The 14435-nt window shown below is 49.8% G+C and overlaps 1 protein-coding gene across 1 annotated transcript in view; it reads left to right on the top strand.

Annotated features, from left to right (window-relative positions):
• The window catches only part of LGR6 (leucine rich repeat containing G protein-coupled receptor 6), a 163918-nt gene that overhangs the window by 124622 nt on the left and 24861 nt on the right, over nucleotides 1–14435 (top strand). Inside the window, exons 7-9 of the mRNA XM_059867721.1 lie at nucleotides 10712–10780; nucleotides 12507–12578; nucleotides 13919–13990. Of these exons, the coding sequence (XP_059723704.1) occupies nucleotides 10712–10780; nucleotides 12507–12578; nucleotides 13919–13990 (213 nt within the window). The remainder of the gene's footprint in view (nucleotides 1–10711; nucleotides 10781–12506; nucleotides 12579–13918; nucleotides 13991–14435) is intronic.

A 14435-nucleotide genomic window follows, 5' to 3' on the forward strand; every position in this document is an offset into this window, starting at 1 on the left:
GCCTGGATTCTCCCTCCCCCTCTGCATCCCTGCCAGCTCCTCCGCCCATCACAAAGGAGATAAATCACTTGGAAAGAGCAAATCTCCATTCATTTAAAAACCTTTTAATTTATTTTTTAAAAATAGCACTAATAAATTAGAAACATCTCCCAGAAGGGCTGAATCCAAAACCCTCTGGCTCCAGGCACTTTATCTGCCTAACCTTGCCCCACAGGAAATGCCCTTACCACAGCACCCATCCCATTATCTGGGTAATTAGTCGAGTCTGTAAATGCAGAGCAGAGCTGGAACCTACCAACTCCTCTGGAGAGCTGGATTTTCTATGGGAGAGGAAAAAAATAGTAAGAAAATTAATATAAAGTACACCTTGGGCAATGAAGGCAGGAAGAAGGAAATGGGAAATATCTCCAGCACAGCTCAAAGAAGAGTTGCTTAACACTTTAAGGGCCAGGCAGGCTTTGCTGTTCTCCCAGAAAGCTGTCTGCCAAATGGTACCTTGCTCCTCAAGTGGATTTCTCTCCATCAGCATGTTTAATTTGAAGCCTTTTGTGCAGTCTCTTGATGTTAATCCCAAATCTGTACAATTCCCAAAGCAGCTGATGGATTTGACCCCTCAAGGACACCCTGTTTGCTGCACTGAGCTGCTCTGGTACTTCCTCAGCATCCTGATGCTCCAGTGTCAGCATGGGTCCCCAGACAGCTCTCCAGAGCTTGCTTGTGTGATCCCAAGCTGCTCTGCCAGAGGATGGGAGGGACTTAAGGAGGGGCTCAGTGTCTTGGTTTGAGCAGACAGGTGTCTGCTAAGGAGGGCAGGAGCCTTCCTTGAAATGGAGAATGTAAACCCCCTCCCTCTGAATTATTATAATCTTTCGAATTAAGGGGCTCTCAGGCAAAAATATGGGAGTAGGAATAACAGTTCTTTATTAGGGGGGAAAAAAATTCAGAAATGCAAAACAACGCTGCCAGAGTCAGAGCAGGTGCTGACCCCCTGTGTGTCAGGGTGGTGGCACAGTCCCATCCCAGGGGGGCTCAGGGTGGTGGCACAGTCCCATCCCAGGGGGGCTCAGGGTGGTGGCACAGTCCCATCCCAGGGGGCTCAGGGTGGTGGCACAGTCCCATCCCAGGGGGGCTCAGGGTGGTGGCACAGTCCCATCCCAGGGGGGCTCAGGGTGGTGGCACAGTCCCATCCCAGGGGGCTCAGCCCTCCTGCAGTGCCAGCTGTGGTTCTGCTGGAGCAGGGATCCTGCACAAGGGGGGAGCTTTCCTCTGGAGCTCCAGGGCTGCTGGAGATGGGCCTGCTCTCCCTCTGGGAATGCAGGGCAGGAGAAAGCTGCTCCTCTGGGAATGCAGTGGGCAAAGGCTGCTGTGCTGTTCCCAGGGCAGATTGGATCCAGGTAGGAATGCTTGGCTCCTGCCCTGGGCGGGGCATCTCCCCATGGGATGGTGGAGTTTGATCAGCCCTGCAGGGACACTCAGTGGCCATGGACAGCAGAGATCTCCTGGAGGGAGGCTTGGCTGTGGGAGAGATAAAGAAAATTGCCCAGTGAGCAGCAGAGAACTGCCCCAGCTCTGACAGATGGGGATAGAATGCACACCCCCAGCCACATCTTGTAAGCTAAGCCGCTCAGGTACCCAGACTGAGGGGATGGGGAAAGGAAGGGGATGTGGCTTTTTGGAAAGAGGGCCACAGCTCAGGGCCCTGGCTGCACGGGTCCCTGTGCCCAGCCCAAAACCAGAGCTATAAAGTTCACTGACTGCTCTGATCATTGTGTAAGTGGAAAGTGACTTTTCCAAACAGAGAAAATCACCTGTAAAACTGAACTGGCAAAGACATCTGGCACTGACTGGGTATCTCCTTGGGCCCTCCTCCCAGTGTGCTGCAGCTTCTCCCCCTGAGGCAGGAGCCTGGACTACCAGGAACGTGCCCTCCCTGGTGCAGCTCAGCTCTGAACCCATCGGGGCCTTGTAACCAGGCTGAGCTTTGGCAGAACACAAGCCCTGTCCAACACAATATTTAGCAGGTTTATAAAGAAAAAAAGAGAGAAAGTGAAGGCAGTTCAGGTGAAAAGGTGGTTCTGGAGGTGCTGCACTTTTCCATGGCTCTGCTCTAAGGCTCATCTTCATCACAGGACCCTCCCTGTTCCCCCTTTGCCCACCAGACCCTCACACCCCCTCTTGCACCTGGCCAGCTCTCCAGCCTGGCTCCCCCTGCCACTGTTCTTACAGCCTTGGAGCCACTGATCTTGCAATGACCAGCAGCACTGGGGCTCTCCAAGCCCCAGCCTCAGAGTCTGCACATATGCTGTGACCCATCACAGGTCCTCAGCTCCTCTGGCTCTTTGGGCTTCCTTTTGCCCTGTTGCCAGAGCCTTTCCTGGAGCACCTGTCCGTGCCTCTTCCTCCCGAGGTGTGTGATGTGAAGTGATGCCTGTGCAGAGCAGGAGCAGCCCTTGCAGGCAGCAGAAGGGCAGCAGAGGCAGCTGGGGGCACGTTTTCACCATGGATGTGCTGATGCACAGGAGCTCTGCTTCCATCCCACACTCTCTCCTGCCAGCAGCAGAGCTCCAGGGGCTGATCCCCAGCCATTTGTGCACCTTGGGTAGCAGGTAGAAATCCCCAGCTTCTTTCCTGGAACTGGGGAATGCTCTTCTGTAGAGCAGGCTTCCCTGAGCTTTGCCTTCCTCTCCAGCCTGGCAGAGAGCCCCCTCCTCCCTGCCTGCTTCCTGAGCCAGCTCATGGGTGTTTCTGTGTGTCCCAGCACCCAGACATGAGGTCCCTTTGTGTCTGAATGTGCATGGCAGAGGGTTTAATACATCAAACATTTATCCATCAGCTCTGTCAGTCAGAAAGCAGAGTTCTGGCTGGAGCAGCCACACACTGGACACTGCTGGGATGTCCAGTGGGGGTCAGAGCTGCACTGGGAGGGACTGGTGGCTGCAGGGATGCAGGGCAAAGCCCACAGACAGTCAGCAATGGACCATCAGTGCCACAGAAACCCTGTAAAGTGCTGCAGCACCCTATCAGTGAGAGGCTGAGACGTTTCCAGGCCAGCACAATGAATCCTCATTCAGAGACTGCTGCTTGCTCCTGGCAGGAATCATGCACCCTAAGTACCTGACAACCTTCCCACAGTGGGCAGCCCATCTCTGCACCTTTGGGACACACATGCACTCCTCAAGTTCCATCATAGCCTGGCTTCTCCTTATAACTGGCAAAAAAGAAAGGGGTCTCTGGGGCATGATTAATGTCCCAATGAAAACACTGACCCTAGCCGATGAATCCCATGGTGGGTCCTGCCTCTCTGTGGTGCATGTGAACATCCCCCTCTTCCTTAGGGGATGGGCACATTGCCTGAAGCCAGACAAGTGCTCTGGGTCCTTCCACATCCCCCTTGTCTCCTCTCACTTCTTATAGCACTGGCAGCATCTCATCCCCCAGGCTGAGCTGGGCAAGGGTATAGCAGATATTTTTACTCTCAAAGAGGGGGAGAAAATTATGCATTTGCCTTTATTTTATTAGAAGGCTAAATAATTACTTTATTATACTATATTATTTTATATTATATTACACTATGTTACATTATATCTAAACTGAATTTGCTAAGCACTCAACTCTGCATACAACTGTACAGAATTTTGTGACTGTCCCAACACACACACACACACACACGCTTGGCCCTGATAGGCCAAGGAAACAAAACACTATTACTTTGGGTAAACAATTTTTATATTGCCTTTTGCTTTTGCACAAACACAGGAATAGCAAATGAGATAAGAATTGTTATGATCATTCTCTGAGGTTCAGGGAATGTGAATCTCAGAAATATTCTTGGGAAGATCGCTTTGCTTTTCTCTGTGAGGAGAAATGTGGCTACACAAGGCCACACACACACTGCTGCCACCTGTGGCAATCACATATCCTCTGAACAGAGACGCAGCTCTGCTAGAATTTCCTGCAAAGTTGTGAGAATCTGTGAGAAAACTCAGAGAAGAGAATAAGAAACAGTTCTTATCTCCACTTGCTGCACCTGCTGTTGTGCACATGTGGAATGTGTTACAGGAAATTGTTTACCAGAGAGTAGTTTCTTAATTAGACACTAGATAGTGTTTAGATTATTTGAGCAATTAAGTTAAAGCTGTGTCAGACAGTCTGTAAGAGTTAGAAGTTAATGGTATGGTATAGTATTATATGGTGTGATAGAGAAGAATAAAGCAATTATTCAGCCTTTTGCAATCAGAGAGTCAATGCTAACTATTGCCCATTCAGGGGACCATTGCCATGATAGCCACTGCCAGGAGAGTGGGCTTTGGGCTGGTGCTACACAACAGGAGGTGTTGCAAGCAGTCAAAAAACCACTAAGGGTGCTTAGGGACATGTTCTAGTGTGGAGTTAATGCTTGGGCTCGATGATCTTGGCTTTTCCAACCTTAATGAATCTGTGATCCCATACAGTACAGCAGCAGATTGTGCACTTATTTTTGATATTTGAACTGATCTGGCAGCTCAGCCACAAGCCATGACTGGATGTATGGAGTCTGGGTAAAGCTGTCTGCTCTGTACTGGGCAAGAGGTCAAACTACATGGTCACCATGGCCCCCTTGGGCTTCCAGACTACCAATTAAATCATTTCCAGTGTTTGATTTGCCCACAGTAACTAGCACAACTAGCAGAGGCAGTAATTACATTTATTGGCAGCTTGATGAGGTGCCAGCACAGGAGAGGTGGAAATGCAGGTCCTCAGAGGAGGCTGCACAAAGTCCCCTCCAGGCACCATGGTAACATCTCCAACCCCACTGGGACTGAAATAGTCAGAAAATGTCCCATCTACAGCTTCTAATCTCACTTCATCTTCAGGTTTATTAGCTGCAAATTTGTGGTGTTTTGTGGCTTTTGAAAGAATTTATAGTACTATATAATTTTTTTTTTTTTTGGCTTCCTGTGTGGAACCACTAATAGTCCCTAACAGGCAGAAAATTGACCTGAGACTCTTTCCCCTCCTTCTCTCCTTTTGGCATGACTGAAGATATTAATAGTTCCAGGCTGCTTGCTGTCAGCTTCAAATCACCCTGGCAGTTAAAGCCCAAAATAACTGGGCCTTTGATGTCAACTTACTTTTATTTCTAAATAAACAACAGTGTTGGTTAAGATCTTCCAAATATGAAGCTATAGACTCCCTCTAGCAATGAAAACAATGGAAAGCCAGCCAGTTCACTGTGTCTTGGGCAGACTGGGTGACCTTTCAGAGGCTTTCATCTCAAGGAGAAGAACAGACAAGGTTCCTCCTGCCATCCCACTTGCCATGCTAGAGCTGGTAACTTTGAGGCCAGCTGAGGAAAGGGATTATTCATTGCCATTGCTCTTGCACATCAGTTCTGAACCCCTTGCCTGACTGATTTCACTTTCAAAAGCCCTTGCTAATGGGGAAAACTCCCTTATGTCATGCTAATTATTTTTAATTTATTTTTGGTTTGTGAGGCTTCCCTATTGCTTGGCATAGCCATGGCCATGGTTTGTTGCCATCCTTCCACCAAGTAATGCTGCCCTTGATTTCCTTTGTGCCAAAAAGGACAGCACTCCTGTCCTTTTAAAAAAAGGAGGAGAGAAAAAATATTCCTTGTGTTCTTTCCCTGAGTAAACAGCAGAATTCAGGGATTAATTCGGGGCTGGAGGATCCTTTCCCTGGGTTGCTTTTTCTCCCTGATTTCTAATTTTGTTCCTGGGTTCTTTGGGAGAGCAGGAAGTCCTCATGGGACAGGAAAAGGATATTTGAGCTGATCCAGGAGAAGATTCCTGGTGTTTTGGATGAGAAACTGATTAAATCGAAGTGCTGGAGAGGGAAGGGCTGTCCTTTAATTATTCCAGGGAGACAGTGTCTGTGCTGAGGAATTTTCCTATTCCCTGGGACAGGAATGAGTGAAAAGTAAAAGGAAATTTCTGTGCTGAGTTATTAAGGATGAACAACAACCAATGAGCTTTTTCGTGTGGGAAGCCCCACACATCACACACAAAGTGGTAGGAGAGCATTCAGGAGTGCTGGGGGGAACAGCCACACTCTGGACACTGCCGGGATTTTCAGTGGAGATCAGAGCTGCACTGGGAGGGACTGGTCAGACCCCAGGGCTGGGGCAGCACTGCCAGGTCCAGCTCCCTTGGGCCAAGAGGCTCCTGGGCCACCCCAGCCCGTGACACAGCAGTGCAGTGGGAACAGCGAAGTGGATTTTTGCAGCTTTCCCTGCTTCATCCCAAATCTGGCAACAGTGGGAACGTGGCAGAGTGTGGAGATAGGGAAGCAAAACATTGCCCAAGTACCTCAGGGAAGGCAGGGAGAGGAAAGGAACCCTTCAAGGGGTTTGCTCCAGCAGCTCTATTTCCTACATCTTCCAGCTCCTGGAGAGGGTTTGTGACTGATGGGCAGTTCTCTGACATGCTCAGGAGAGGAAATTTTGTTGCCACTGGAATCAAAAAGCAAAATCATCCCTGACCCACCGAGCTGTGAGTCCTTCCAATTTGCCTTGACCCTGTGCTGGGGAAGAAGCTCTGGAGATCCACCAGCAGGAACATGGGCTGGGCCAAATTCCCCATTGACAGCAGACAGAGAGGAGATGTCTGGCCCAGATAGAGCCTGACAGTACCTGTGGAAAGACCTGAGGACTGGATTTCACCAAATGAACAGAAACTTCCCCATGGACAGGAACACCCTGGTGGAGGTTAAATGCTGTTTCTGGGCCATTGCTTGGACCAGAGCCCAACTCCAAGTTCTGTAAAAGAAGAAGGGACATATTGCAAATCAACAGTGACTCCACCGTTGGTGAGGGAGAGAGAATGATACATCTGACTCCACGGATATCACAAGGCTAATTAATTACTTTATTATACTGTGTTATTCTATACATCTGAAACTGAATCTGCCACGTGCTCAACCCTGCACTCAACTGCTCACACTGCCCAGAATCTCGTGACTGTCACCCAACAGTCCCAACACACACACACACTCTTGGCCCTGACAGGCCAAGAAAACAAAACACCATCACTGTGGGTAAACAATCTCCACATTGCATTTTACTTTTGCACAAACAGAGGCACAGCAAATGATAAGAATTGTGTATTCTTTCTCTGAGGTTCAGAGAATGGGAATCCCAGAAATATTCTTGGGAAAATGTGCCTTACATTTCTCTGTGAAGAGAAATGTGGGGCTACAGGGACAGGGGAATTTTTTCATGTCATGGTTTGGGTCTGGGCTTTGGGAAGAGTGGCCCCACTGCAGGGAAGAGATGTCACCTGAGGACCATCCTGAGGGCTGGGTTCTTCCAGCCCCCTCCATCCAGCTGAACCCCACGAACTGGGCAGAGCTGGGCAGGGAGCTGCCCTGGGGACACGTCAGGGTGAGAGCAGCACATGATCCAGAGCAGCCACCTGTGAGCAGCACCCAGGGACCTGCTCCCCACAGCAGCTGGGCTTTCCAGGAGGGAGGCTCATCTCCCCAAACCCAGGAAGCAGGGCAGGAGCAAGCACAGGCACATTGTCTCCTCAGAACAGAACAGAACAGAACGGGGTCCCTGGCAGCTGGGGTGCAGCAGCAGGACTACACCTGGTTGCATTTCCACTTTCCAACAAGCCCAGTGGCTGCCAGCATTCCAAGATGGGCTTTCACCCAGCAGGAGCTGCTGAACACAATGAAAGCTCTTTGTATGTGTCAAGTGCAGAGGGGAGGGAGGCCCCAGGATGCTGCCAGGGCTGGGAGCGCTGTGTGTTCGCTCAGGAAGAGCTGGTCCTGTACATACTTGCTCACATGGGGAGGTACAAACAGAACCTTCGTCTGCTGATGAAAGACCAGCCTGCCTGGAAGAGGTGCAGGCTGGAAAGGAAACACATTTTTAAAGACAGGAGCAAATATTACAGCACAATGAATTATTTCCTGTAAATAATACCTGTTGCAGATCTAAGATCCCTTGTTCTGTTAGTGAATCACAGGTGAGCCAAGGCTCCTCTCTGCTGGGCAATATTTTCCATCTGTTGGCAGCTCACAGAAACAGCCCTGTGCCATCACAGGAAGCATCCACAGTGGCAGTGACACTGCAGTGATGGGCTGAATGTCACCCGGGGCTGGGGCTCACAGAGCCTCTTCTCCAGGGACCATCCCTTGGCATCACACAGGCTCATCCCAGCCCCAGTTTGTGGGGGGAGGGAAGTGGCACAGGCAGACACCCAGCCTTGAATGACCTCTGCAGCTTCCTGCTCCCTGTGGAATCTCCCTCTAATTTCAGGGAGTCACTGCAGGGTGAAATTTTTAAAGGTATTATGGACAGTCGACTTAGGCTGCTAATGCCTCTGATTTCAACCAGTGCAGGAATCTGGAGGTTAATCAGATTTGACTGAGGATTTGAAAATGCCCAGTGGGGTCCTGCCTGCACTTCCCATTGCTCGTTCACTTGGGAAATCCACTCCTATATCTTCCTGAGCAGCAGGGAAGGGATGTGTCACTGAGTCCTGCCCCTGGTAACCAAGCCTGTGCAGTGAGAACCCTGAGCCAGGCCCTGATGGAACCTGGCAGTGCCATCTACAAACACTGGCCAAGAGCACCCAAGCAGCTGACAGGGAGCTACAAGCCAAGAGTGAGGCTACCAGCAGTCATGTGTTGGGCTATTTATCCTTGAACAGATCAATCTGGGCTCAAGCAGGGAAGTCTGAGGAAAACCACTGATCTGCTTGGAGCAGGATGAGAACAGAGTGTCAGAGCAGGTTCAGGGAGAGGCAGAGCTCTCCTGCCTAACAGATGTGAGGAGGGGCCACCACTCCTGTTCCACTGCTGGGCCCTGGGACAGGCACAGCAGCTTCAGGTGTGCTGGGACCCTGCACCACTCTGCAGGGCTGGCACTGGGCAGGCAGAGCTCAGGGTCTCACCACCAGCCCTGTGCTGCTCCCCTGCTGATTGCCAGCACTGCCAAGTACCAGGCAGCATGAGCCCTGCCTGGCTCCCACAGGAGCAGGACTCATCTGCTCAAATCCCAGCACAGATCCCAGCATCCAGATCCCTGTGTAACAGGAGGAGGGAGAACTGCCCTCAGTGTCAGGGGACAAACCCTGCCACACCAGGACCTGCCACAGCACCTGGGCTTCTCAGGGAATCCAGCAGCAAGGTCTGGTGTGGACCTTGTCAGAGCTAAACCTGACAAAATCCACCCACAACAGCCTCATTCCATATTTTTCTCTTGGGTTTATGCCCTATCTTGTAATCCTGTGATAAGCATTCCCTAAGACATAAATCATATAAACTGGAAGTCCTGGAAGGACCTATTTGGAGAGACTCTCTGGGTTGATTTCCCATGTTAACACCTTCAGGGCAAAGCTGAGCTGGTGCCATGGAGTCGTTCCCAAGAGGGGCAGTGGTAGTGAGAGAAGATGTAAGAGACAAGGGGGCCAAGAGAGATCATAACATATGACCATGCCTGGGCCAGAGGATGAGAATTACAGGGTAATTGGGCAGCAGCCCATTGCTGTGTAAATGCTCAGTTATTTCTGTTCCATAAACCACAATCCAGGTTACATGGTAATTACTTTGAGGTTCATTAAGTGTAATTATACAGTAATCTCCAGGAGCCAGTAATCATGTTCTAAAGTATCTACCACTTAAAACTTGATGAGTGTCATGCAGGTAGGAAGCAGTCTCATGGCTTTCAGACTTCAGTGAATTGCAAAGTGGGATGGCCAGGACAGGGTCAAATGTTACTGTGACAGCTGAAATTGCCTTCCAAGGAGAAAGTTTGGCATGTTAGAGAAGTGCTGCACACCCAAGGCCCAGCCAGTCTCCATGGGCACCCTCCAGCCCACAGCAGGATTGGTGCCTTTGAAGGCTGCTCCTCCCAGTTGCCAGCAGTGCCCAGAAGTCAAGTAAATCCTTTTTCAGAGGTTAAGCTCATCCTTGGAGAACAAACACAACTCTTGAGATTTCATTCAGACTCAGATGTCTCTTTTAGTTGCCAAGTCAGGGTGGGTAAATTCTACACTTGTCATTACAACCAACATAGTTTTTTTTTTTTTTTTTTTTTTACCACACAGCAAATTAGACTTAATGCTCAACAGTGTCAGTACTTCTTGCACATCACTTCCAGCTCTGGCTCACAGATTCCAATGTGGGGTTAGCTTCAACCATCAGAAGAAGATCTAAGTCCTCCCACAGACTCCTCTTCCCACTGTTCCCAGTAACAGCATGTCCCAGTGGCAGGGAGACCCAGTGTCCCCAAGAGGGGTAACGGTCCCTGATCCCCTCTGCACCACAGAGAAGCCCTTCATGGGCCCCACACAACTGACACTGCTCATGTTTCTTGTCCTTCAAGGAACCCAATTTTGACCTGGAGAGGCAAGAAAAATTACTCAGATCCCAGGGCCCAGGGCTGAGCTCCTGGGAGAAACGGCCAGGGCCCTCAGGAGATGGGGAGCATCTGCCCAGTGCTGACCACAGGACACTTGGCAGGGAGGAGCCCCCTGGCAGCAGCCATGGCTTGGACTGGCTCTCACCTGGCAGTGCTCTGAGCAGAGAATGTTCCTGCTGCAATATTCCTGCTGCAGGAGTGGGTGAGATTGTGTTTCCAGGCAGTGGCTGGATCAGCATGGTAGGAAAAACCTGTCTCCATGTTAAGGACCAAGTTCCCAGCTTCACAGGTCGAGTCCCTACAGAAATGTTAATTAATGCTTTTCCCTTCTCTGTCTTTCAGGGATCTGAACTACAACGAGCTGCTGGAATTCCCTGGGGCTATCAAGACACTGGGCCGACTGCAGGAGCTGTGAGATTTTCCTTTTACTCCTTTTCAAACCCACTCCCTGTGGGACAGTGACCAATAAAGCATCGGGTGTGCTCTGACTTGGGGAGAGAGCACTCAGTCCAAGCCTTTCTTTTCCTTCCCAGCCCTATCACTGCATCAAAGCAGTTTATCCCCTCGATTTCCATCAGCCCTGACCAGCTCCCCATCAGCTTCCACACCACAGAGGGGAGTCTCTGCCAGCCTTGGGCAGGCTCCTCCTACTGCTCCTCACTCTCCTGTGGCATCTCAGGGGCTCAAATTCCATCTGTTCTCTGGCTGCTTCTGATGCCCATTCCCCCCCATCTTGGGACCACAACCTGGACTTAACCATGTTATTGTGAGGCCACAGTTTCTGCAGGCACTGTGCCACCTCCTCTAATGCAAAGAAACTTAGGATAAATTTATAGGATATCTCCCTTAGGATAAATTTATAATAGGGAATTACCAGTTTATGACCATTTAGTGGATAGCTCTCCTTCCTCTAACTGGTCAGCCTGGGAGACACTAACAATAAGAAACCATCCCACTTATCACCCACGAGGGTAGAAGCCCCAGGGTAGGGTGAGTTGATGTGGATCCACAGTTCCTGTATCACACTGGTGATAGGCTGGGGTGGGACAAAAGCAGCTGCTCTCATGTTTCTGGGAGCCTTGGAGTAAAAATCTGACACGACTTTTTTCTTTACTGGAAGAATTTTCATGAGATTTCTCTGTTCAGCCCAGATACCATCATTATTCTCACCTTCAAAATGAGAATAGGATCCTTAATCCCCTTTGAGATGGCTTTTGAAATGCCTTCACTAAAAAGAGGCAAATTCCAAACAGTCGTCAACTAATTACCTGCTCAGACTCCTCTGTGATGAACAACTTGGGCATCACCCAGAGCTGGGTCTATGTCCTGGACACAGGAGCCTGTGACTGCCTTTGCTGTACAGGAGGTCAGACTGTGGCCACAGAACTCTCTCCTGCTGAGAAAGTTTGCTGATAGAAATTTTCACAGAATTCACAATATTCACAGAATTCAGAGAATTCCCAGGTTGGAAGGGACCTTCAAGATCATCGAATCCATCCCAGCCCAAACATTTCAACTCACCCCTGGCACCCAGTGCCACATCCAGGCTTTGTTAAACACCCCCAGGGATGGTGACTCCACCACCTCCCCGGGCAGCCATGCCAGAACTTTATCACTCTTTCAATGAAAAACTTTTTCCTAATATCCAACCTATATTTCCCTTGGTGAAGCTTGAGACTGTGTCCTCTGGTTCTGTCAGCTGGTTCTCAAGCTTAACCAAAAATACCCCAGCTGGAGCTACAAATCCTTTAAAGTCACATGGGCTGATAATTCCTGGCACACTCTGGTTGGCAGCTGTGGGGCTGTAATGGAAACCATCCACAAAAATTGTAGTTCCTGGTGGATAGAAAATCTTGTATTTGCTCTTTTCTGTTTCCTGACCTGTAAAGTGTTAAACCTGAAGTCCTTGTACCCTCGGTGGGGTTGGGGGAGTCACATATGGAACACCCACAGAGTAAATGCAGCAGATGATGTCCTGCCAAACCACAGACCTTGTTCACCTGCTGGGATGATGCTGCACCTGGGAAGGAACCTATATCTCCTATTTGATGAATATTTTGAAGGCTCTCTGGCTTTAAAAGTATTGAGAAAAGAAGATTAATTTAACTAATATCAAGATATTTGTTTCTCCCAACAGCGGTTTTCATAACAACAACATCAAAGCTATTCCGGAGAACGCATTCGTTGGGAATCCCCTCCTCCAAACAATGTAAGAAAATTAAACAATGTTTCTTACATCTTTACATTGCCCAGAAAGGAGCATTTCCTGCTGTCTTTAATTGGGATTTCTGACAGTGGTCAAATGACAACTATCTGATATTTGCTATCCATGTGCCAAAGCAGGCTGAAATTGCTGCTTCTGGGCTCCTTCTCAGAACTGCTGTGGGTTCTCCTTTCAGAGGACAGTATTGCCTCTGAACACAACCTCAGGAGAGCTGGTGAGAGAGAAGAAATGACCATGGGAGTGAGGGGATGATTCTCTTCCCCACAGGAAGGCAAGAGATCAGTCCCAAGCTCAGGATCTTTGAGGCCCTTGGGTGCTGTGGGATGTGAAGTTTGGGAATCCTCGCAGGGTGAGGATTTCCCTGCAGCTGACATTTGCTGCAGCACAGGCTGATGGCAAGGAAGGAACAAAACACAGGTGGTCTGCATGGAAACCACCTAAGCCCTGGCTGACATCTGCTGTTTATTCCTTGTGCTCAGAAAAGCTGCTGGCCAGCTCCTGCAGCAGCCACACATGGCAGAGAGCTGGGACTCCAGATCCCTGTGTGCCTGCCCAGACCTGGGACACAGAGCTCTGCAGATAAACACACCCAGCTGTCAGGTCATTTCTGCTCTGACCCAGGCACAGTTAGGGATTCTTGGATACTTCTCTGAACCACACAGATATGGAAAATCTCGTGACAAAAGCTCTGCTTGTCCAAACTGGGCTTAAATTATAGAAATACCAATATCTGGAAAGCCACGGTGACACTGGGTGAAACCATTCAGTGCTCCAGCCAGAACAACCTGCCTCATCCCCATCTGCTTGGGAAGCATCCACAGGGTGATGATGGGGGCCAGTACTCCCAGAATGTTCATCTCTCCATGGCATCTGCTCATCTAAAGTCTTCCACAGTTAGTGGGGGGAAGTGCTTCTTGTAGGAGGTGACTCAACTCCTCCCACATCTCACTGGGTCCTAGAAGAGCTCACTTCACTGACTGTGACAAGCAGGAAAGGTGCTGGTGCCATGTGTGACACCACAGGAGTGTCCTCCAGTGCAAGGTGTTTCTCAGTAGGACTGAAGAAGGGTTTTACACCTTTCCAGCCCATCTGGTTCAGCAGGACCCCAAAGAGCCCATTCAGAGCAGCAGGAGACCTCAGCTGTAGCAATGTCCAGCCAAAAGAGGCCATGGGAGAGCCCGTGGTTATCTGGGAGCAAGAATTCCTCACAGCCCAGCAGCACCCCCTGCATGGCTTGCTGCTGGCAGCTCTGAGGCTCTTGACCTATAACAGCATCTTCTCTTTGTGTGCAGCAGACTCTGACCTGTTCCTCTTCCCCATTGCAGCCATTTTTATGACAATCCCATCCAGTTTGTTGGACAGTCTGCTTTCCAGTACTTGCCAAAGCTCCACACTCTGTAAGTTCACCAAGCACATCCCCAGAGAGGTAACATCCAAGCTCCAAGCCCTGTGTGCTGGGCACCTTTGTGGCCTCCTCCCTCCCTTTTTCCAAGCTCCTGTGCCAATAGAGGACCATGAAGCCACTCTCTTGTCCAACCCCAAAGGTTACTCCAAGGAGTAGACACTGCAAATGTTTTCTTCTGAGGAAGGATAATTTTGAAAAGGGCATTTTGGAAGCAGCCACTAATTCCTCCTCCCCACACAGCTGACAGGCACTGGGGCTTTCCAGGGTCTCCACAGATGTGCCAGGAGCAGCAAAGTACCCCACACACAAGTTCCACAGCTTTTTCTGCTGTTGCATAATTGCCCAAACAGAAGGACACTGAAGGCGTCTGCCTTCCTCCACAAGAGGGAGAAGTGGAGGAACACGTCCCAGCACCACAGCACAAACGATATTACTGG

This window comes from Haemorhous mexicanus, chromosome 25, assembly GCF_027477595.1.
Source record: "Haemorhous mexicanus isolate bHaeMex1 chromosome 25, bHaeMex1.pri, whole genome shotgun sequence".
In the NCBI taxonomy this organism is placed as follows: Eukaryota; Metazoa; Chordata; class Aves; order Passeriformes; family Fringillidae; genus Haemorhous; species Haemorhous mexicanus.